We start from the raw sequence: 24,674 nt of genomic DNA, 5'->3' as shown, positions 1-24,674 counted from the left end.
CATCGCTCAGTGCTGGGATCCTGAGTAATTCACTATACATTAGGACTCTCCAAGAAGGAGATGCGTTGGTTATAACTTTAGGTGTAGACAAGATATGGGGCTTCCCAGGTGGCGTGGTGGTAAAAAAAATCCACCTGCTAATGCAGGAGACACAAGAGATGTGGGTTCTAGCCTTGGGTCAGGAAGATCCTGTGGAGTAAGACATGGCAACCTGCTCCAGTATTCTTGCCTGGAAAATTTCTTGGACAGAGGAGACTGGTGGGTTACAATCCATGGGGTTGCAAAGAGTGGGAAATCACTGAGTGACTGAGCAGTGCATATTAGTAAGATATAGGAGAATAAGTTTATTAACTGTCAATGAAAACATCAATGGAACAAAGTATGATGCTAGCAATAAAAACATTTTACTTCTAAAACCCTGAAAAATAACATCTGATTCATGTCACGTCTTAAACATTTTCATGTGAGGTAAAAATCTCAAGATAAATTAGCTTTGTTATTTCTAAGAAATTCATTTATTTTACTTTCAAGAAAAATGAGAGCAGTGATGAAAAAAACAAGTAAGAGGATAGGGAGGAAGTGCAGAAAAAAACTGCTGCTGGCAGAACACTGGAAGGAAAAGGTAGAGTTGTGATTGGTGGTAAAGACATGAGAAGCAGAAAGTGAGAAGCAAAAGAAAAGAAAGGAGAAACAGGGAAGGGCAGAAGGTGAAGCAGTCTCAGGAAGCGACCCTAATTCCTAAACTGGCATCAGTTTATGTCCTGGGCATTGCAAAGGCAGGGGGAAGGAGAAAGCCAGGAAAAAATGGTTGAGAAAAGACTTGCAAGTCAAAAAGCACCACAGGAAAAAATTTGAATTTATTCTCTTTATAAAGAGAGAAGAAAAGCCCAACCTACCCTCGTATAGCTGAGCATACTGCGGGAAGCCAGCAGCGCGGAGCCAGTCACATGCTTCCTTCGCCTCGATTTCTGAAAAACACAAGAAAAGGAAACGCGTTGAGTCTCAGGCCACCCACTGGCCTCTACCTCCTCAATCAATAGGAACTGGTGGGCACTGTGCAGGTTATTACAAAGCAAAATTGTTCTCCAGTAAGTCTGTACAAGAAACCTACTCAGAAATGGGTGTAAAATGAGCAGGCATCACAAAGGTGCTTGTTTCATGTCTGCTAAGATTATCTTCGATGTCAATCCGTACGTATTTGGATAATAGCAAAACCACAGACTGCAGAACCTAGAGGCTGAGTTTTAGGCAGGGAAAAATGGATTATTTATACACTAGGGAACCCGAGGACTAGGGAGAAGGAGGAAGTACTTCCTTAAGCTCTTTTTTTTTTTTTTAAACTTTCATAGATAAAGCTAAGACTATTTATGCTACATTCCTTTATTCTTTTACTCTGGGGATAATGAAAGAACGAATACAACTGGGCAGGCTTGTGAAAATGTATTTTCTCATGAAGAAAGCTATTACAAAAATCCAGTGTTTTATTATTGCTTTAGTTTTACTAATGCTTTAATTCCAAATGCCTTGTAATAAGATGTTCATTCATCAGGCACATTTGAATGATTTCAAGCTGCAGAGTGCAGCAGGCAAGAGAGAAGCTGATTATCTGGAAATGAGACAGGTGTTTGATGGGGCTGCTAGAATCTCCGAGAGCCAGCCTCAAGCAGTTGATATGTCCTTTGGGTGACCAGTTTTGGTGTGGACATTCCAAGAGTGCACAGGACCACCTGCCTGGAGAACTTTGGAGAGGGATGGGAGAGTCTCCAGTATGTGAACCAGGTCACTTTTTGACCTTGTGAATCCTGGATCATTTCCCAACCACAACTCTTAGATAAATACGAAGGCAAGGGAAAAAGAAGTTCATCTGTCAGAAGTCTAGGTTCTCCAAACAAAATTAAACAGCTGATTATAACAGGTCTCTACCCAGGCCCCTTTCTCTGCTGTTGGGAGAGAGCCCGGTCAGGTCATTGCATTTTCATTTACTCTGACGTTCATTTCTCCCTGTAGCCAAAGTTGGAGAGTACAGGGTGTTCTTAGGTCGCTGCACTGAAACAATCCATGCTAGCATCAGCTGTGGGCCAGAGGCTACAGTCTACATTGAAAGCTCAATGTCTATGCAGCACGATGTTCAATGTGACAGAGCTATCTGATCCATGTTAGGAAAACAGAACAAAGGCCAGATCATCCACAGGCTCCAAGGGAAGAGGAAAAACTTATAGGCCCACTGATTTGGTTGGACATGGGTTGAGATATCGGAGAAGGCAATGGCACCCCACTCCAGTACTCTTGCCTGGAAAATCCCATGGACGGAGGAGTCTGGTAGGCTGCAGTCCATGAGGTCGCTAAGAGTCGGACACAACTGAGCGACTTCATTTTAACTTTTCACTTTCACGCATTGGAGAAGGAAATGGCAACCCATTCCAGTATTCTTGCCTGGAGAATCCCAGGGACGGGGGAGCCTGGTGGGCTGCCGTCTGTGGGGTCACACAGAGTCGGACATGACTGAAGTGACTTAGCAGCTTAGCAGCAGGGTTGAGATATATCATTAAATTTAGGGAGACACAGTGTGCTGTGGCCCCCATCCCAGAGTCCCTGCTTCTTTTGGCATCCTCTAAGCCCTTGCCATTTGAGAGACTGACAATTTCTAAATCTTGAGTTTCTTCCTCTGACACAAGGATTTTTTTGCATAATTACTGCCAGCACTGACCAAATAGGTACACATTCCTGCCTTGTACATATTATTCAGAATTATCTGGGGCACCAAGCTGGAAACAAAAGCTCCAGAAAGCTTTTCTATGAGGAGGGGTGAGCCCCATGACTGCAGTTCAAAATGAATTGGCTGGATTGTACTGTATTGGCTAACTTGGGTTTTCCCTTTGAAAGGTATAAAGGGCAATTATTATAAGTCTCCAAAGTTGTATTTAAGACTCATTTCAGAGTCCTTGGGCTTCCCTGGTGGTTCAGATGGTAAAGAATCTGCTTGTAATGTGTGAGACCCAGGTTCAATCCCTGGATTGGGAAGATCCCCTGGAGAAGGAGATGGCAACCCACTCCAGTATTCTTGCCTGGGAAATCCCATGGACAGAGGAGCCTGGTGGGCTACAGTCCATAGAGTCGAAAAGAGGCAGACACAACTTAGCAACTAACACACTGAGAGTCCTTATGTGAAGGCTTCCACTTTGATAACTACACAAGTATTTCAGGGGAAGGAGAAAACACACATTCTGACTGTTACACGGAGAAAATGTGATTACTCTTGGTCAAAGATAGGCTGCTGCCTTCTAAATTTTCAAGCTTCAGATTTGCTTTCTTCTTCAATATACTACAGTACCTAGTGATGAGAAAATACCCGATTTCTAGACATGCTCTAAACAGTCATGAGTCAGCAAGTCTCAGAGAGGAAGCACAAAATTCTGTTACACCAAGTAGCTGAATAGCATGCCTTTTTCTACTTTATTTTTGCTTTTACTGTCATCGAAATGCAGTGTTAAGCAGAAGAGCCCCAGAGAGACAGACCATTAGGAACAAATGGGGGAGACTTGGAAGGCAGGAGCTCTGCTACACAGGAAGCTCAAAGAGGAGCAGGAAGTGAGCTCGTAAAAGAGCACACACTCCGCCGGACGCTGGGTAAGGAGGATGGAGAGCTGGGGGAGAGGCGGGCAGCAGGGTCCTCACAGAAAGACTCTCTTTGGGACTGAGACTCTGGTTGGGCAGTGAAACAGGGCTTGGGCTAGCCTGGGAGATTTTATTTACAAGGCTCTCTACATAACTTTGTTTTGTTTTTTTCATAAGAGCAACACAGATAATGAACCGAAACTCTACCCATATGTAAACATGAATAGTCAAATCTTAATCAGAACCCAGTTAAATAAACTGATTGTTTTCAATGGATAGACATTTTGTTTTAAGTCTTCCAGGCAAACAATAGAAAACTGCAATTAGTAAATAATGAGAAGAAGCCATGTCCCAGTCATGATGGATACCTACTCCTCAACCATCACTTCCCATACCCAACTTGCTGTTCTATATCTGGAATATCTCCCGAACACATTCCCCCTACTTTTGATATTTTCTGGGTTTTGTTTGCTTGTTTATTTTGTTTTGTGTGTGTGTGTGTGTGTGTGTGTGTTTAATACTTCAGTTGTGTGCAAGGCATGTGGGATATTAGTTCCCTGACCAGAGATGGAACCCGAGACCCCTGCATTGTCAGTGTGAAGTCTTAACCATTGGACCACCAGGAAATCCCAACTCTTGATATTTCAGTTTAAGGGCATAACACACTCTTGTTTACCACCAAAGCAAACAAACAAACAAACAAAAATGGAGCATAATTAACCACTATCAAAGGTGATTTTGCCCATTAAGTTGAGTTGGAGGAAAAAAGACATAATTTCTACTGATTCTCCACAGTGCCTTCTAACACCTATCAGCCAAATGCTAATGTTTCCCAGGGAATGTCACTCTGCAATGGCCAAAATGACTGGAGAATTAGGAAGGAATCATTATTGACAGTTGTCATCACTTCACAAATATCTACCTGAAGAGATATAAATGACATTTGAGGAGAATATGAAAATCTCTTTTCTGCTGAGCTGTTGATAGCCAGCACAAAATATATTGTGACGGTTTTGTTTGTTTTCCATTTGCAACCCACACTTGGTCCTGCAGCAGGTCCAGGGCTATCAGGCAAAACACCAACCGTCTCCTGCGGCAAACTTAAGTGTGGGGAGGAACCAGAGAATGCCCTTGACAGACTAGCCTATTGATCTCAGGCATGGTTACCGCACTGTTACTACAGAAAATTGTTTGGCTCGGGATCATGATAGGATTTCAATAGAACTACTGCAATTATTACATGTAAAAATAATTTCTGTTTTACTCTAGAGTATCTATTTTTGCCTGCCCAATGTCCTTCCCCCTTTCTCCAATAACAGAGCCTCTTCTGCTGGTTCAGGTGGGGCCGCCACTCCTGGTCCCCTCCAACCACATTCCTTGGCTCTATCGCCACCACCCACATGGAATGATCTGCTCCTTAAAAGAACCCCTGATGCTGGGAAAGACTGAAGACAGGAGGAGAAGGGGACGACAGCGGATGAGATGGTTGGGTGGCATCACTAACTCGATGGACATGAGTTTGAGCAAGCTCCGGGAGTTGGTGATGGACAGGGGAGCCTGGCGTGCTGCAGTCCATGGGGTTGCAAAGAGTCGGACACAACTGAGCAACTGAACTGACTAACTGATCACCACTGCCCACATGGAATGATCTGCTCCCTAAAAGGGCCCCATTCCCCGAAGTCCAAGGGGACCAAGGAGCTTTGGGATCTCACATCAACAGTTGTTTGGGGGCTGAAATCAACTGGTTGAAAAGGGAGGTATTCAGTTTTTCTATCGGTAGCTTGACGTGCACAAAAACCAAGCACACTTTTTCAGTTGATAAATCCAGAAGATGGTGTGGTGCTTGGCATGCTCTTCCATCACATATCTGTGATTCTGCTTGGGGGAAGGTCACTCACTTTGCCTCAGCTGCCTTTCTTACATGTTTGGACCCTGACAGGACCTCCAACCAGAGTCAGACACAGCAAAGGGACGCTGTCCCACTGGCTGCCCAAGTCACTGACCATCGATGGGCATGAGCACAAAGTCACCGTGGAAACTGTTGTGGCCGGTGACACTGTTTCTGCAAAGTATTATCATGTTTCTTAGTTACACATGTTCAGTGTTAAAAACTTATCATAACAAGGAAAGGCACAATGAAAGACAAAAGTCAACCCTTGCCCCATTGCTAATATATAATTAGATACATGTTATTTGTCAAAATGGTAATGATGGTAATATCTTTGGTTGACTACTTTTTGCATATAAGAAAATACACTATGAATATTTTCCCATATCACGGTGTTGTTGGTAAAAAGATTGTTTTGAGAACAACACTTATTTTTTAAAATACCTGTTCTGTGAATACTGCCTGTTGAGCTGATGACATCAAGGTAGCCAAGAGGAAACAGTTCAGGAGGGCTTCGTCAACACATTCTGATTGTAGTGAAGGCTAGAAGTCTATGTGAGTTTAAAGAGATTTACAAGCTGTTTCTTTGATGTGATGTTTGCACTTTCAGGTGGACAAGGCTCCAGAGGGCCTAAGTCAGGAGTTATACTGAGTGCAGCAGATTTACCACCCAGGTTTGTAGGCCTCCTTTCATGCCACAAGCTCGCTCAATTTTTAAACTGGTGTTTCCAAAGTGCTCAGAACAGTGTGTTCTCCCAGCTAAGAATTTAAATACATTTTTTTGGTTTACATTACTCTTGACATAGAAAATACTTTTTCCAGAGCTAACCCAAAGGGATGCTAGTCTTTCTAAATGACCAAAAATTCAAATTAGGGCCAAATTAAATGGTATTGTCATCAGAAAATTAGCTGGCTAGAAGAAACCTGGTTTACCATGGAAAGTTGAGGGCACCTGTATTGATGTTGTTCTTACAAATCTCCTGGAATGTTGATGGACAAACTGACCTCAGTTTAAAAATGTCTTAAACATTCTTAACATTCATTCTTAAATACTCATTAAAAGTACTCAAGACAAGTGGGGGTAAAAAGAATTCATGGCTCTCCATGTGATTTTAAAAAGTGGGCTTGAGAACAGTGGTTTTTTTTTTTTTTTTTTTTCCATTTAAATTGGCTGACAGGGTGGGCAACCTGCTTCTGAAAGATTATGGATGACTCAACCACCACAAGATGTCTGCAGTCGACACAATTATCACTATTAAAGCATATCCAAGGTATTAACATTTCAACAGGCTCATGGCTGTTGGCTTAGGATTGTTTACATGGCTGAGTTAGCTTCATTAGTAACAAACCTCTTCAGACAAATGACTCCTTTGTCTTCAGATGGAATTTCTCCAGTGAAGTCCCTATTTATTGAAGCTGTATTTATGTGGCCATAGGCTAGGCCAGGGCTTCCCTGATAGCTCAGTTGGTAAAGAATCCGCCTGCAAAACTGGAGACCCTGGTTCAATTCCTGGGTCGGAAAGATCCGCTGGAGAAGGGATAGGCTACCCACTCCAGTATTCTTGGACTTCCCTGGTGGCTCAGCTGGTAAAGAGTGTGCTGGTAAAGAATCTGCCTACAATGCGGGAGACTTGGGTTCGATCCCTGGGTTGGGAAGATCCCCTGGAGACGGGAAAGGTTACCCAGCCTGGAGAATTCCATGGACTCTATTATACAGTCCATGGGGTCGCAAAGAGTCGGACATGACTGAGCAACTTTCACTTCACTTTAGGCTAGGCCAGATTTGTTAAAACCAATGCCAGAGCATCCATCCCATCTATATAGAGATGTGAATGATGCAAGTATTGATATTATATAGCACCAGGCACTATGACCACAGTCCTTCTCCTGGGAGGGCTTTATAACCCTAATCACAGGTTCAGGAGGAACATCAAGTTTTGTAGTAGCAATGGACTTTGATTTAGATTCCCTGTCAGGGCATCAAGATGCATCTTTTTTGCATCCTTTGAATTACGTAGTGCATTTACAACAATGTGTAAAAGGCCTGAATAAGTCTTAAATGTACACCAAATTTAATTATTTTCTAATGTGGATAACACTTTATTTCTATGAGATTCCAACTTACTAATCGAGTTAAAATACAGGTTTTATTTAGAATAAATTTAAGACTATTCATCTCTGAATATCCAAATCAGTGAACCAAGTGATAATCACTCATTTTATCTCCCTATAATTTAAGGCAAACTTTTTTTCTGATGTGTAGAAAAGTATCTTGCACTCAGCTAATAGATAACCATAGAAGAAAGAAATAGGAAGATGTATATATCCCCAAGACACCTAATAGTACTCTACTAAGATGGAGATTCATGGCTGTATTTATGTGTACTTTTTCCCTGAAAGCAAGAGTTACAGACATGCTGAGACACACTATTCCATCACCAATTTTTAACACTAGTCTTATTTCTCAGGTTATGAAATATCTTTGCAAGCTGGATTCACAGCAAATCTAGTCACTTAAAAGTAATTTCTGTCACAGTGAAAAAGAATCAGGCAAATTCTATATCTAAATAGGAGGTCTATTCTTAGTTACTCAAAAGTTGTTTTTAATCTCTCTTTTTCAGCCTTTTTTTGGGGGGAAATCATATTATATATATATATTAATTATTTACTATCAAATTTTAAGATAATTATAAATTAAATTATATATTAAAATACATTTAATATAAATCATACATACATTTTTATATAAATCATACATACATTTTATGTAATCATAAACTTAAAACTCTAAATAGAATTCTGTATCTATGTAGTTACAAATATATAATGAAAACACAAACACACACTCTAAAATGTTCTTAATGGTCCCCTACTCTTTCCAGCTGCCAGGGAGCTTGCAGTTCTCATCTGACTGGGAAATGTGTACTTCCCATCCCACTGATGTCTGGGTTGGCCATGTGACCCACTCTGGCCGATGAAACATGGGCAGAAGTAATGAATGGGAGTTTCAAGCAAAACTCTTCAAGAGCTATCCCCTAGTTCTGTCAGCTCCCCTCCCCTTCCCTTGACCATGAGGTTGGAACATCTCAGACAGAGGCTGTTCTTCAGCCTGGGCCCCGGAATGATGACACAGGGGCACAAAGCCACAGCCAAGCATCTGCGGACATGTAATGTGAGCAGGCAATAACCTTCTGTTGCTTTATGCTACTACAACTTGGGGGACAACTTGTTACAGTGGCATAATCTGACTTAGGCTAATTTTGCACAGCTGCCAGCTGCTCCTTTTTATAAATGAAGCAGAGGGATGTGCTGAGAACTTCTATTTCAACTTGATGCTGTTCCTGGACATCCATTAGTGTGTCAGAAACGAACATGATCAGATTGCATAAGAATTTCCGCCTCGAAGTCTGCTTCCCTGTTGATGGTGCCTGATCTCTGCTGCTACTGATGCTACTAAGTCGCTTCAGTCGTGTCCGACTCTGTGTGACCCCACAGACAGCAGCCCACCAGGCTCCCCCGTCCCTGGGATTCTCCAGGCAAGAACACTGGAGTGGGTTGCCATTTCCTTCTCCAATGCATGAAAGTGAAAAGTGAAAGTGAAGTCGCTCAGTCGTGTCCGACTCTTCAAGACCCCATGGACTGCAGCCCACCAGGCTCCTCCGTCCATGGGATTTTCCAGGCAAGAGTACTGGAGTGGGGTGTCATGAATGTTAAAATGTAAACAATTCTTTCACACTCATCTGTCACGTGCATCCACATGTGTGTGCACACACATTACAAACATACACCTTCCCCTCACCTATACACTTACACCATAGAAAATCAAAATTTCAGCAACTGAACAAGGGATATAAATACTATTCCCCTGGCTCATATTCCTAAGAGTATGGAAAAAAAAGAGATTATACCCCTGGCCCCTCCAATCAATCTCAAAGAAAAAGAAAACAGAAAACATATCTTCTACTAGCCAAATAGTTTCTGACCAGATTGTTTGGACTTGAGTTTTCCATGAGGCACAGTAGCTCCTTATCCTCGCCTCTCATTTGGTACAGACTGTTCCCATCAGGCGTGTGCGGTATCTCTCAGGGAGGCTGCATGCACACACAAGCACATGAACACCCCCAGCTCTGCGAGTTCGTCGAGTCACTGCCTACCACTAAATCCCAGGAGATTCTTGGGGATGGAATCAGTTATGCAACTGAAAATGCAATGTAGAGGAACAGAGAGCGGATTCAGACAATTACAGATAGGGTTGTAATTTGCCAGCCTTGGTCAAAGTGCCTCCATATTGACCCACCAAGATAACAGAATCTTGGGACAAGGGTATGGGATTCTGGAGATAGCTTCTCTCTCTTACTTGGCTTCTTTGGCTTCTCTTGGAAAGGTGGAGACTAAGAGTCCCTGGTAGCTGACCTGATGCTGGCTCTCAGGAACAGAGGCTCACAAGGTAACTACCACAAGGTAAGCCCAGCTGCTGGTATCAGAAGGGACCCTACATACTCTCTGTGTCGTGCTCATGACTTTCTGTTCAGGGAAGGGTGACAGTTTTGGACAAGTCCCACCACCACTAGGAAGTCAGGTATCCTGGCCTTAGACTGGTATTCTTCTATCCTATATAGCTTTAAGACATTCTTTAAATGTTAACAAAAAATTATTCATGTCTTTAGGGAATCAAACCCCTTCTCTTATCTATTTTCAGACATATGTGGAGGTCTATATTTATAAAGGCTTATCTGCTATTCCAGCTGCTTAGCCCAACTCTTTTATAGCTGTGGGTACTCCAATTACACCAGAAGCTTTCACGATATCAGGGAAAACTGTACCACACAGGCATCAGAAGAAGCACAGATCTGTCTGGATAAAATAACTGCAATAACCTTTTTATGTCTTTTTACTCCTTGAAGGGCTTGCACAGCAAGATACAACATCACCAAAGCTTCTGACTCCCAGCTTAGGGCTTTGTGCAGCTCTGATATCTAGATCAATCACAACTAGTGTTTACTTAATTTAATCCCAAGATCAGATGTGCACAACTCAAGTGTAATTTCACTATCTGACTATATATAAAAGCTTGATGGTGTGTGTATGTGTGTGTATTTTATTTTTAAATATTTACTGGGATAAAATATTTCCTGAGAAATTTTCAATATATCTTTGCCAGTTTTCTGGAATGCTCTCTACTTTTATGCAGTGGCAATGGTTCTGTGAGTGATTTTCTAAACATGTATAATTTATCCCAGAAAATCAGGGCTGGATTCAAGAAATTAGGTTTTTATTAGGTCTTCAGCTACAGATTCATTTTTCTCCGTGTTCTTCAAGGCCAAATAGGCCACCGAGCTTAGAGGTTCACGCTCTAAATATTGGGATTTCTATTTTGCAAATCATTAATAGACACTGACATTATATATTCCTTACAGAAAGCAATTTAAAATGAATAGAGGGAGTTGAAATATTTTTACCTGATTTAAAGTAGGGGTAGATTAAGCTCCCAATTAAAGGAATAAAAAACAGCTTGTACACCAAAACTCCCTTTTTCATCAAACATAGTGATACATTATTGATTTGTGTCACACTATAATCTACCACACAGCCTATTGATATTAAAGTCAACTGACGTGGGACCCCCTCGTGGCCCAGTGGTAAAGAATCGCCTTCCAATGCAAGGGATGTGGGCTTGATCCCTGATGGGGGAACTAAGATTCTGCATGCCTTAGGGCAAATAAGTGCTTGCACCACAACTATTGAGCCAGTGCATCACAACTAGAGTCCACACAAGGAAGATCCTTAGTGCTACGACAAGACCAGACAAGTCGACTAAAAATAATAATAAAATAACAAATAAATGTTACAGAAAAGTCAACTGAAGCATCCCGTAGATATACCATGAATGCAATCAAATAGGCTTTAAAAAGTTATATAAACTATGAAAAAACTTTAAAAGTTTAAAACATGATAAAAGTTTTAAATCCTCTAATAGTTCAATTTGTATAGTAGATAACTTCTAATTTTGAAGAATTCTTTGAGCTTTAGTAATTATTGTTACAAAATCTTAATTGGACCTCTCCAGATTTTAAGAACATAGTAGGAAATGGTGGAAATATGTAGTTATGTAAACACATGACTACTTATAAACAGAAGGGGTCTGGGCAACTCTAACTCTTGTACAATATAACTGTAATTTAATTACTTGACTAGCTTTGGTGGTGATGGTTTAGTCTCTAAGTCATGTCCAACTCTTGCAACCCCATGGACTGCAGTCCACCAGGCTCCTCTGTCCATGGGATTCTCCAGGTAAGAATACGGAGTGGGTTGCTATTTCCTTCTCCAGGGGATCTTCCCAACCCAGGGATTGATCCTGGGTCTCTTGTGCTGCAGGTGGTCTCCTGCATTGCAGGCAGATTCTTTACCGACTGAGCCACTGGCAAGCCCATACCTTTGAGCATATAACAATTTTTATTAATGATGGCCTTGACTAACCTGCTCCAGTACTCACTGAATTCTGGTATAAAAGGAGTATTTCCCTTAAGAACAGAGTTGAATAAGAGATAAAAGCAACTTAAAATTTCCTCTTGAAGGAAGTCAAACAGAAGAGTATAAAAATCTAAATCTAAGATTTGAAACACCTGCAAGAAGGAAGGAAAAAATGAAAGAAAAATTGCTTTCATTCTACCATCTAGAGATCAACTAATAGTTTGTTGGCACATATATAATCTCTCATTCTTTTAATATGAAGATGTGTACATGTATGCAATAAAATTGCAATCTGCTTTTTCAGTTGACAATGCCTTCTGAACCTCTTTCCATGCCAACAGATATCCTTCTTAAACATTCTACTTGGCTGAATAAAATTCCTACTGTAGCCATGACTTTAAAGAGCATCTTCTTTTATCAGTTCAGGCTTCCGTAATCACAGGTTAAAAACAATAAATCCAGTTCTCTGGAGGCCTTCATTCTAAATAAAGAATTTTGCCAGAATGTGCATCCTGGTAAATGTACTTCAGGACTTTTGGGTTGATATTTCTCTATTATTCTACATTCCGGATTAAGACACATCTCATATGGTTTTGATTTATATTCTCAGCAGACTTCAAAAAGGAAATTCCAAGTGGAAGTTTATTAATACACCAGAACTATGTTTAAATGATGCTACAGGGATGTCTTAAACTAACACAAGTCAGGAAGTTCAAAGTTGAGGTTAGATCCTGGACCACGTTCCCACCTCTTCCTCCTTGGTATTTGGAAAGTGGAGATTTTATGTAACAGCTACTCTGCTTGTCGCTGACCTCCTGCGTATGTATTTAGATAATTCCCAAGATGAATTTCAAAACTTTATGTAATTAGCATTTTCTAAAGGCTGTTGCTGCAGTTTCAAGGTTACATCTAAAAAACAAAACAAACTAAAACTCCCCATCTTGTTTTAATGATTAGATGAATATGTGGAGTTCTATGTGACTCCTAAAATCTTTTAAATAATCAAAAGCAAAATGTGACCTAATTTCTAAAACTAACAAATTCATCAAGAGTGTGTCTCTTTAGAACAAAATAGCTTTATTTTTGTGCAGGGTTAATGTTATTGCTTTAAAGAGGAGTTCAAAACAAAGATACGTTCTGATTTCATTCTGCTCTTAACTAATAGCATATCTATTACTTAAAGAAAAGATTCTTCTCGTGTTCAATACATATACTTCATTTCATGAATTAACTTTTTAAAAGAGCCTGTCAATTTGTTTAGAAAACATTCCTTTATTTGAGGGCATACGCAAGCTAACTGAATATAAGAGGTAACATGGCTTGCAGTGGTTAGAAGCACTGACCCCCACCCCCTCATTACCTTCATGTCTCTGGCTGGATTCATTTCAGCATGCCTATAAGAGGGTCTCAGGGTCAAATACCACCTGTTTCCTACATACAGATTCTTCTTATGATGAGAATCCAACAGTTCTCAATTCATTTTTTAATTCTATAGATTTCGTTAGACTCTGTTAAGTAATATATCACACGAAGCCTTGCTTCTCACAATACAATGCTGTTCAACAAGATGTAATGAGAATCATAAATGAAATGTGGCACTTTGAAAATGGTATTAATAGTCTCTACCAGCTGCTGCTTTCAGGATATGAACACCAGATTGGGAAAGACAGTCTTGTGATTATAGCCTATGATACTTTATGATTTGTTCACCAGTTAATAAGTAAAATATTAACAATTTAATATTTTTAATTTTAAAAATTAGCTTGATATGCGAGGCTCTCAAGGGCAAAGATATGTTTAAACATACCAAACACATCAGAATCCTGGGAAAGAAATCTGTCTAAGACACATAGTCTTCATTAAGGGATATGCTGTCAGAAGGTTATTTTTCCAAGTTAAAAAAAAAACAAAATGCAAAAAAAACTGAACAAATAAGTAAATCTTGAGCAAGGGATATGAGCTTCCTGTGGATTAACTGCTGGGAGAAGTTGAGGGTTAATGTGGAGCCCAAGGTCATTGGCCTCAGGAGGTCACGAGTCTCCCAAAAAGGCTTCTTGTCAAGGTCATTCCCACTATTAAAAACATCCCAGGTGTTTTTTCAGGGATCTACTTTGTAAGGAGTCAACTGGGAAACTAGTTCAAATACCATTCAGATACTTCAGTCCCCACTTACATCCAAAAGAAAAGAAATATTTTACTCTTAGGCTAAAAATGATTATAATGGATGTTTCATGATCACTCAAATTATACCCAATGGTGAAGAGAAAATTTCAAAAGCAGTCTTCTTTGAGCCTTTTGTTTTTTCAAAATAAGGAACAGTTAGTACACATTAACACACACATATTTTTTAAATTGAGATGAAGTCTGTCTTCTTTAGGTTAATGCATGGATTGAAGGGCCTGAATCCAGAGGTTTTAGAAGGAACCGAGGTCTGGGAACTCCTTTGTATGTAAACATTTTTAAATCAGTGCTTTATTTGCTGACATTGCTACATACCTTTCATGGAATTCTAGGATCCACTTATTCTACCACTAAGGAACTTCCATTTAGCCCAAGAAAGACAAAAGTTATGTACCTTAAAAGAGGGCCAGCCTTTTCCTGCTTTGTTCCCTGAAAGCAACTAATTTTTCATTTTGGAACTTAGAAAGTTAAATAATTTATTTCTCTGTCTCTGTCTTCCTCTCTCTCTCTCTCACACACACACACACAAACAGGCATATAGGCACACATATTAATACAGTCTATAAACACGTCACAGGTAAAACTACAAGCATCCTTAAATAAATATATAGATTTGTGTATCCTCTTAAATTATAACATTGCAAGTACACATTACCAGATTGGAAAGCATATTTGCATGTCCAGTTCTTGGACCAGGGCTTGGCAAATGAATGTTGACTAAAAGAGTGAATGACTATATTATGAGGAAAATATTTATAGCTTTAAATATTTACAGGCCAATAAACACCTAAAGCGTTTTTCAGATATTCAGGTCCCTCCAAACTCACAGGGCCTGTTGTAAATGTGGGAACGTGTATTGTGACTGTACTTTGCAAACTGTAAAACTCTATGCAAAAAAAAGAAAAATAAGGTATTATATCCTAGAGCAGCAACATCTGTGTAGATGTCAATGTTGCCGATGTTTTCTGAAGGGCGGGGCATTTGGCACAGTCCCAGAATGCACTGGGAGAGTCCTTCCTGCTGGCAGCCATCCCTTTCCCTTTCCTCTGCATGGAATCCTTGGGAATTCCAAGGCCAGAGATTACTGCAAGATTTAGTCTTGGAAGAATAATGGTGAGAAAACATTTCCCTGTTTTTGCACAAAGGAATCACTCTCCCCTTGTTAAGATCAACAAACCTGATTGGGACATATTCATTCATACTTGAGAACAATCAGACAAAACCACAAAGAACAGCATAACATTTTCAAATGTTTTGACCACGGTCTTGAGTGAGAAACATCCTACATATAGGCTTCCTAGGTGGCACTAGTGGTAAAGAACCTGCCTGCCAATGCAGGAGTCCTAAGAGACACGGGTTCGATCCCTGGAGAGGGGCATGGTAACCCACTCCGGTATTCTTGCCTGGAGAATCCTATAGACAGAGAAGCCTGGCAGGATACAATCCATAGGGTCGCAAAGAGTGAGACACAACTGAAGTGACAGCACTCATGCACACAACTACAGAGTTTTGAGCAGGTACTCACATAACCACAGAATGAAACAAAGTTTCACAAAGTAATAATTGCACTTTGTACATATGCAACGCCACATGACATTTTCTGCTCTCTTCCCTTCTATTAAAAATTGCTATGAATACCCATTAGCTGACTTCATGACCCTCAGTTTAAAGAGCGTTGCCTCAGATGACACTGTTCTGTGAGAAGCATCTGGTTAAATCAATGGATAAACTGAGTCTAGTGCTAAGAGTCTGACAGCTGGTGGTCTTCCCAGACTCCTTCCCACTCATGAATTCTTTGTATTCTCAGAAATTCAACCTCAAGACCTGTTGAGTTCACCTCTTAAATGTACTTCTCAAACTCCAACCTGCCCACCTCCATTCTCTCTGCCTTAGTTTAGAGCCTCATCGTGTTCCCAGACTACTGCAACAGACTCCTCTAACAGGTCCCCCTGCTGTAGGATCACTCTCCTTAGGACTCCTTCGTGCCTCTCTGTCACCCACAGAACAAAGTCACAGCCCCGTGGCTTGGCCCACAGTACCGCCCCTCACCTGGCCTCTGCCTGCTTCCAGGGGCTCAATGCCCTCTCTGGGGTCAGCTGCTGGAATGGCAGGGAGTTTGCCCACCAGCCCCATGGTGAGGTCTCATGTCCCACAAAAGAGCTTGTGCTAATTCTTCCCTTTTGTCTGTCACATTCTTCCTACTTCTTTTTCTCGTCTTACTCTTCTATCATGATTCAGCTAAGACGTCACTTTCTGAATCCCAGGTTAGCTTGTCCTTTTCTGGACTTTTGTACATTTTAGTCCTTACAAGTTTAGACTGAAATGCTCTTGTTAACACATCTGTCTCCCCATTAGACTACAAGCTTTTCAAAGGCAGATGTTGCCTGATTCACTTTTTGCCTCTAGTGCCTGGCAGACTACTTGGAACCTAGTGTGTTTCAGGCAAACATCCTTCAATAAATCTGCTGAAGGAGAGGAGCCGAGAAGTTCTGTTTCTGTTTCAGTATCCCTTGGGTACCCATATTTCACCAACATTGCTCGACATTCATCCTAAACTGGAATGGACTGTTGCTCCTTTTATTAATTCATAGTAAACGACCCCCAGGTACTGCTGGTCAAAGGTTTTTGGTGAAGGTACCTCTGGCTCCTGTAAAAAGCTCTCTTGCTTTCTCCTTTCCTGATTTGACTGAAGTAGGCTGAGGGGCACATGCTGGGTTGTCATACCTTCCTGTTTCATTCCATTTGAGAAGTCTGCTGCTACTGTTGCTGGAGCTGAGGATGGGTTGAATGCCAGCTCCAATCTTAATCAATAACAAATCAATGACATGAGATCTCATGCAACTTAGGTCTTCCAGATGACCTTCTAGAGAAGGAGGGCAGTTCTGGTGATGAGCAAAACGACTTGGGTCTCCTCAGGAGCAGATCTGACCCTAGTTCTGTCTGGATCACCCAAGATCTCCCTGGATATGTCCTGGCAAACAGCCAGTTCCCTGAGGCTTCCCTACTCATTCCTCCAAGGGAATCATTCACTCATTCCATGACAGCACTGATAGGGAAGTGGGCATGCTTTCAGTCAGAGTAAAACGATGCCTCTCTTGAAATGTAACCACACTAGAGTAGAGAAATGGAGTAGAGTAATCTCCTTTGTTGAAACATAACTACACCCAGCCATGACTATTTCAGTTCTCAGGAACAGAGGAAAAATGTATGATATACTGAGGTCACCTTCTTTTGGGCAATCGATTTAGTTGGGTCTGCCTGGAAGACACTCCCCTTTATCCTGTTTAGTTAAAGGTTTTCCTTCCTTGAAAATGTGGCTTGTTGGACACCTCCTTCAGGAAGCCTTCCCTAAACCCTTACAGCACTTATGCTCTCTACCCTTGCATGATCTCTGGCTATTCTGAATTGTTATGTGACTTATTATATGGAGCTGTGACTTCCATTTCTTTGTAGACTTAAAGTCTGAGAACAGTGAATTTGTAAACAGTAGGGACTCAATATAGATTTGTGGCTGTTATGGCTACTGTTAATAACTAACAGAATAACAAGCTCATATATGGACATTGATTGATTGATTGATGATGGTAGTGATGATTGCTAGCCCTTGTTCAATTTCTAGAGACAGGAAGGTAGCCAAGGGGAAAGGAATGAAATTCTTTAATGAATAAAGTAAAGGCAGGAGTAGATATGGGAAAGTTGAGATTGACACCCCCATCTCCACCCCGAGTGCAGCAGTGGAGAGCAGCACAGAGTAGATGCTCCCTGCAGAGGGTCTCTGAACAAATTTCATTATGTGTGTAACGTTACACACTTCAGAGTAGCTGGAAGCATGTGAGAGAAACTCCATAACAAGGAAGGGCATTTTGTATACAGCTACAGTTCTGGTCCCTGGCACAAGGCTTTGGACTTTACTCTGTGTTTACATTTGTTGGACAAAATGAATTATGTAAATTGACAAAGAGCAGGCACTTAAAAGTTGGAGCTATTATTATCAACTGAAATGAGTACTTTTCACATTTTCCCACCGACATACTCAAATGGCAGAAGAAAATAAACAGATGTCCTCCATGAATTATTTGCCATTTCCACCCATAGAGAGGACTGCAAAAAGCTTTCCCTTGAATTTTAAGAAGACCAATGCTCCAAGATGCACCATCACGGACTTTCTGGGGCCCTGAAGGGACTTAGATGTAAATTTAAAAGGGAATTTCATTTTTAGAGAGATGATTTATCATTATTTTAAAATAATGGCTTCCCCGAACACTAGGAACTGTGGAATTTGGGCGAATTCCAACTCCATTTGAGACGGGACGACATTGCTGGACCCGTAAGTCTGACTAGAATGAACCGCGAGTCACACAGGCATTGGGCAGCTGACAGCTAGTTGAGCTAGATCACAGGACGGAGGCAGAATTTCTGCTCAGCAGTGTAAGATGCTGGTTTGAAAACAAAGACATCTTAAATACATTTCTATAAAAGAGTACAAGAGCTCATGTTCTGAAGGCAATCTGTGCATTTTGTTCAGGAACGCAAACAACATCCTTCAAGGATAACTTCAGAGATGGAACCCAAATTTGATCCCTCACTCTACTGCATAAAATCCTTCAGAACTCATAAATCCTTCCAAAGTAAAATGCAAACTTCTGAGGACAGCGTACGATTCTTGAGCGCAGCGACCTCGTGAAGGACTTGATGTATCCTCCTGCGTCTCAATTGGGCACTGAAACTGCCACCTCCAGCCACTCCCGTCTTCTGCTCCTGGTAGGTACTTTCCCTAAGTCTAGAAAGACTTTCTCCCACTTGATCTGACTAGCTAAGCCTTATTCTTCTTTTCCCATCTATTTCTTTAATTCTCAGCTCTAGTTTTACCTTCTCTGCCAAGTCCTTCTTGACCACCCACTGCCCACCACTCAAGTAAGTAAGGGTCTCCCAGTCGTCTCTCCTTGGCACCCTCTGCGTGCCTCTGGCCCGGTACTTACCCTGGCACTGGAATTTCTGGTTTATTCTGCTTTTCTGTTTCCCTCCACAGGCATGGTCTTTGTCTCCCGTGCCAGTACAGTGCCCAGTCCCCCAAAGGGGCTTGATTAACGTTTGCATTACAAACCGAGGAAACTTCCAGCACAGAGGCTCAAAGAAACTTAGAGCAAGGAGTAAATGATAGTCTCCCCCATGCTTCTGGCCTCTGACAGCGAGGAAGAACCTCACTGCTCCCCTGTGACCTGTGAAGCAGCAGCAAAGATTCCAAACCTCCACACTTCCTTCCCTACTGTTTTCATTCACATTTAAAAAAAAAAGAAAAAAAAGGAACACCATGGATTTGCACCACAGCCTCAAAGTACAGTCACCGGGAGAGAGGATTACCTTGGGAACAGAAAGAACCACACATTTTCTCATGAATCAAACTCTTAAACAGAACTAAAATGTAAGGTGAAGTATGTTCCACTTACTCACATTTCCAACAGAGTGTTTTAGTAGCGAACAGAACTCTCTCCTCGTCAAGGAAGCACTCAAGAATTACGTTAAAATTCCAGTGGTTAATCTTTTCTTTGAAACTTTCAAATCTTTCTTACATGCCCTTAAAGAACCTAAGTATATAGTTTTAAAACATTCCGCAGTTGACTACAAGTAGCAAAGATGATGTTTCTAAAAGACTTCCTCCTTCTTGGTGCAAAAAATACCCTTGTGTGTCCTGTAGGTACTCATGTTCATAACTGCTTTAAATTCTGTGCTTCTCTTCGCCGTCAAGTGTGGTTTCTATTTATAGTCTAAACAGCATATTTTTAATTACATGTTCCGTAACTGTCACTTACTTCATAACACACTAATGATATCAGCAAATTTGAAGTTAATGGTCCCAAGACAACAACAAAAAACAAAAACAAGAACAAATCCATACCTCTTAGGTTCACGAGTTCTAGGTTTTAAAATTCTCTTTGGCATAACGGTTTCTATTAGTAAAACCCAGACTGCACTAATTTAGGAATAAATTCTGCCAGAAACATCCTATGAAACTCTGCTCCCAGGATTTGCAATCATTCTTTTCAGGCTTCATATTGACACCTCCTTGTCTCCAATCATGCTGTGAAAATAAATGGGGAACGACTCACAGCAGTGCTTGGAGATGCTCATCTGGGAAACTGGGGGAGGCTCCTGAATGCTGATGTCACTGTCATTTCTGAAATTCCAGCCCTGGCCACTCTCCCATCTGGGCTACTTTTCTAATCAGGAATTCTCTCTCCCAGCCTTCCCTCACTACCCACTCACCTGACCCCTGGGGGAACTATGAGTCACTTCCTGTCCTTTCAACTTGTGGCTGAACTTCCTCTTCTGTAACTGCCTCAAACTGGGGGGGTTGAGATGAGAAGAACTGGAAGGCAGACAGAGGGCAGAGGAGTCCCTCTCCATCCATATTAAAGTGAGCTGCCGAGCACAGCCGACTCTGGATTTCTTAGAAGATAAATGGTCATCATTACAGTAATGTCCTGAATTGTGCATTTTTACTACTTGATTTACCTCTAGGGTCCTGATTCCATTCTCCACTTTTCTGCTGCTAATTTGCAACTTCAGGAAGGATGGAGGGTAGAAGAAATAAAAAGCAAATTCATCAATCTCACATTCATGAAAAGTCTGATGGTGCAAATCTGAGACCTACTCAAAAATAAGTTATTGGAAGGGCATCTGTTTCATTGAAACTAACCTCCCTATTTGTCATTAATATAAATTGGATGTAGTAAAAGTCTTAGCTTTCCAGTTCAGCTTTTTACTAAGAGGATATTTTTACTATGGTAAATTTTTTAAATTAAGAATTCAAAAATTACAGCAGAGATAAGCTAAGTATTTAACAAACATATGGGTGGAGGGTGACTCCCAGCCTCCCTTGGAGGTGGTGACGGAAGTCTGTGCAAAGGCACAGGGGTAGTGATTTACCTTGCCCTGTCCTCCACCCACCAGCGGAAGTACCAGTGCCCAGGAGACCTTGGAAGCTTGATGCTTTGTCAAGAGAGCCAAGGTTGGCCTGCACCAGGAGCAGAGTATCTTGTCCTCAAGGCAAACATACTTTTAGTTGGCTGAGACTGTAACACTTTGAGGATAGGAATTGCAACCTTCAGATCAGATCAGATCAGTCGCTCAGTCATGTCTGACTCTTTGCAACCCCATGAATTGCAGCACACCAGGCCTCCCTGTCCATCACCAACTCCCGGAGTTCACTCAGACTCATGTCCATCGAGTCAGTGATGCCATCCAGCCATCTCATCCTCTGTCGTCCCCTTTTCCTCCTGCCCCCAATCCGTCCCAGCATCAGAGTCTTTTCCAATGAGTCAACTCTTCACATGAGGTGGTCAAAGTACTGGAGTTTCAGCTTTAGCATCATTCCTTCCAAAGAAATCCCAGGGCTGATCTCCTTCAGAATGGACTGGTTGGATCTCCTTGCAGTCCAAGGGACTCTCAAGAGTCTTCTCCAACACCACAGTTCAAAAGCATCAATTCTTCGGTGCTCAGCCTACTTCACAGTCCAACTCTCACATCCATACATGACCGCTGGAAAAACCATAGCCTTGACTAGACAGACCTTTGTTGGCAAAGTAATGTCTCTGCTTTTGAATATGCTATCTAGGTTGGTCATAACTTTCCTTCCAAGGAGTAAGCGTCTTTTAATTTCCTGGCTGCAGTCACCATCTGCAGTGATTTTGGAGCCCAGAAAAATAAAGTCTGACACTGTTTCCACTGTTTCCCCATCTATTTCCCATGAAGTGACTGCAACCTTATCTGACACCAAATCCCCCCTTGTGCCTGGAAAAGAGCAGGTATCTGGCCAGTGTTCATTGAATGCAATGATGAAAGTTGGATGAGTCATAAGAGTATACACATGAAAAATCAAAATGCACAACAGAAGTTAATTCTGAGAAAGTTAATTCTGAGAAAAATTTCTGGCATGCTTTGCTCCTACGTGCACATAATCAACTTCACTCTAAATATCACTAGGAAACTCTTTTGTCTTTTATGTCCATTTTTGCTTTCATGGAAAGCACCCAACTTTCAATATGCACCACACACTAAGATAGATTGTGAAATAATTTCTTGTGAAAAGGATTCAGTTCAGTCCCTTCTCCTTGACGTACCCACCTCCTGCCACCCCTGAGAATAAACCCAATCTCCGTTGACTGAACAGATTTATTTCACTGCTCATCAGCTTTATAGAGTACGAGGCATTTAAAAAGCAATTTGGTGTTATCAAGACTTTAATGAGAGGATGCTGACTGTGGGAAGGTTTCCTGGCCTCATGTTCTCACCATGAAGAAACTTCTTGCCCCCATCAGACTAGTCCGTGAGAATGACGGGAGGTTAAGATACTTTTGCCTTAATAACAATAACAAAATCCACAGATCCCTTGCTGCTGCTGCTAAGTCACTTCATTCGTGTCCAACTGTGTGCAACCCACTAGGCTCCTCTGTCCCTGGGATTCTCCAGGCAAGAACACTGGAGTGGGTTGCCATTTCCTTCTCCAATGCGTGAAAGTGAAGTCGCTCAGTCGTGTCCAATTCTTAGCGACCCCATGGTCTGCAGCCCACCAGGCTCCTCTGTTCATGGGATTTTCCAGGCAAGAGTACTGGAGTGGGGTGCCATTGCCTTCTCCGACAGATCCCTTACATATTTGTAATTATTTTCAGGCTCAACCTGATTTCTAGGTTTAAGACTGTGAAGTGACCTTTGGTGTTTCCTTTTCAAACTAACTGTGACTGGATCCAGGGACAGATGTGTAGGGCCTATCAAGGAGGTACCAACGACTCCACATCTTGTATTTATGTTTCTTTTTTTGTCATTCAAAGGGGCTTCTTCTCTGGTGGCTCAGACAGTAAAGAATCTGCTTGCAATGCAGGGGACCTGTGTTCAATCCCTGGGTCAGGAAGATCCCCTGGAGAAGGGAATGGCGACCCACTCCAGTATTCTTGCCTGGAGAATTCCATGGACAGAGGAGCCTGGTGGGCTACAGTCCATGGGATCCCAAAGAGTCTGACATGACTGAGTGACTAACACGTTTACATTTTTTATCATTCAAAAATGTTTCATTTCCTTCCTTTTTATTGTTTAGGAATTAACATCAGGAATAACATTCATAAGGAAGAGATACATATTGAGATTTTAAAAATTCCTTAGTATATTCACAAGAGGTGAAAGCAGGCACATTTACAATTTGGTTGGAATCTCCAAAGTGGCTTTTATCATCTAACACTAGTATTTAATGACTAGATATAACTAATTTTTTTTCTCTTTTTTTGGCCACAAGGCTTTTCGGATCTTAGTTCCCCAGCTGGGGCTCAAACTCATACACCTTACAGTGAAAGCACAGAGCCTTAACCACTGGACTGCGAGGGAGTTCTCTGGATATAACTGATCTTTAGTTATAAAAAAAATGAGGCAAGGGGCAGAGGGAGGAATGAGAAAGGAGGGAACTACAGCAATAAGCTATCCTCTGGCTGGCACCTAGATGGTGAGTCCAGCACTAGTATTTCAGCACCCTGGTATTTTATGACCTGGCTGCTGTGTACAAGCCTCCTTCTAACAAAGAAAGGCCCTGTTGTCTTTCCTATGTATTGGTGCCATTATTATGGATAGTATGTAGTTCATAGCTATTTCTCAAGTCATAAATTTTGACTCTGTTCTCAACTTTATCTTTCTAAGCACAATTTTTTTTTGCTTGGCTCAGTTCTTCTCCCATCTACAGAACGGCTTTCTGTGCCCTTTGCTCCCTGTCTGCCCTGTCCTAGGTAGTATTCTGGATTTCATCGACTAAAATGACCACCTTAAGCTTCACCTCTCTTTCAACTTCCACCCACTCTAAATCACTTTAAATACTACTGCAAAAATGACGATTCCAAATCTAACTCTAGATTTATGTTATTTTGAAATTTAGCTGCCCAACTCCCTCCAGGATAAAACAAGCTTCTCACTGTACTAGGTACCCTGTGATCACCCAGTAAGTTCACATTAATCCATGAGTAAATATTTGGCTAAAGTTCTTTGTGGCTAATGAATGCCCTGTTTGGCCTTCATTTTGCCTTGAGCTTGTTTTATTTAACAAATATTTTAAAGATTTACTGAGATAGGCATGAAAACAAAACCCCAAGTGTTTTTAAGCCTGCAGCTTTTAGGATCGCCATCATGATAGACCAAAAATAGAGGATGCAGTTGTAATATTGCACTCATTTTTCAATGTGCCCAACATAAACAACATACTGTTTTAGAAAAAAAATCCAAGCATTCAAAACAAACATGCAAAAAACTGTGTTACTTCAATACATTATTATACTCAAAAAGACTTTGGAATTTTGTAAACAATTTACAAGGTATGTTTAATAACTTATGACTTAAATAGTTACTAAAATGAAGCCATGTTTTTTTTCTTAAACTATATACATGATTTTCAACTTTTTAAGTGTATTTTTCTTTAGGAAGCTTTAATGATTGGCCCACCACTGATTAATAGATAGTATTAGATGGTAAGCTAAGTAATTTTGAA

General features: G+C 41.2%; 1 protein-coding gene across 8 annotated transcripts in view; it reads right to left on the bottom strand.

Annotated features, from left to right (window-relative positions):
- STARD13 (StAR related lipid transfer domain containing 13) overlaps window positions 1-24,674 on the bottom strand; it is a 227,960-nt gene that overhangs the window by 57,674 nt on the left and 145,612 nt on the right. For 5 of the 8 annotated variants that reach the window (XM_027557441.1, XM_027557443.1, XM_027557440.1 and 2 more), the window contains exon 2: window positions 897-968. In XM_027557441.1, the coding sequence (XP_027413242.1) occupies window positions 897-968 (72 nt within the window). Of the gene's footprint in view, window positions 1-896; window positions 969-19,134; window positions 19,318-20,051; window positions 20,400-24,674 lie in introns of those variants that run through there. The other 3 variants (XM_027557445.1, XM_027557438.1, XM_027557439.1) reach the window with 3 other exon arrangements.

Source organism: Bos indicus x Bos taurus, chromosome 12 (genome assembly GCF_003369695.1).
Source record: "Bos indicus x Bos taurus breed Angus x Brahman F1 hybrid chromosome 12, Bos_hybrid_MaternalHap_v2.0, whole genome shotgun sequence".
Taxonomy (NCBI): domain Eukaryota; kingdom Metazoa; phylum Chordata; class Mammalia; order Artiodactyla; family Bovidae; genus Bos; species Bos indicus x Bos taurus.
This window is presented reverse-complemented; position numbering and strand designations above follow the sequence as displayed.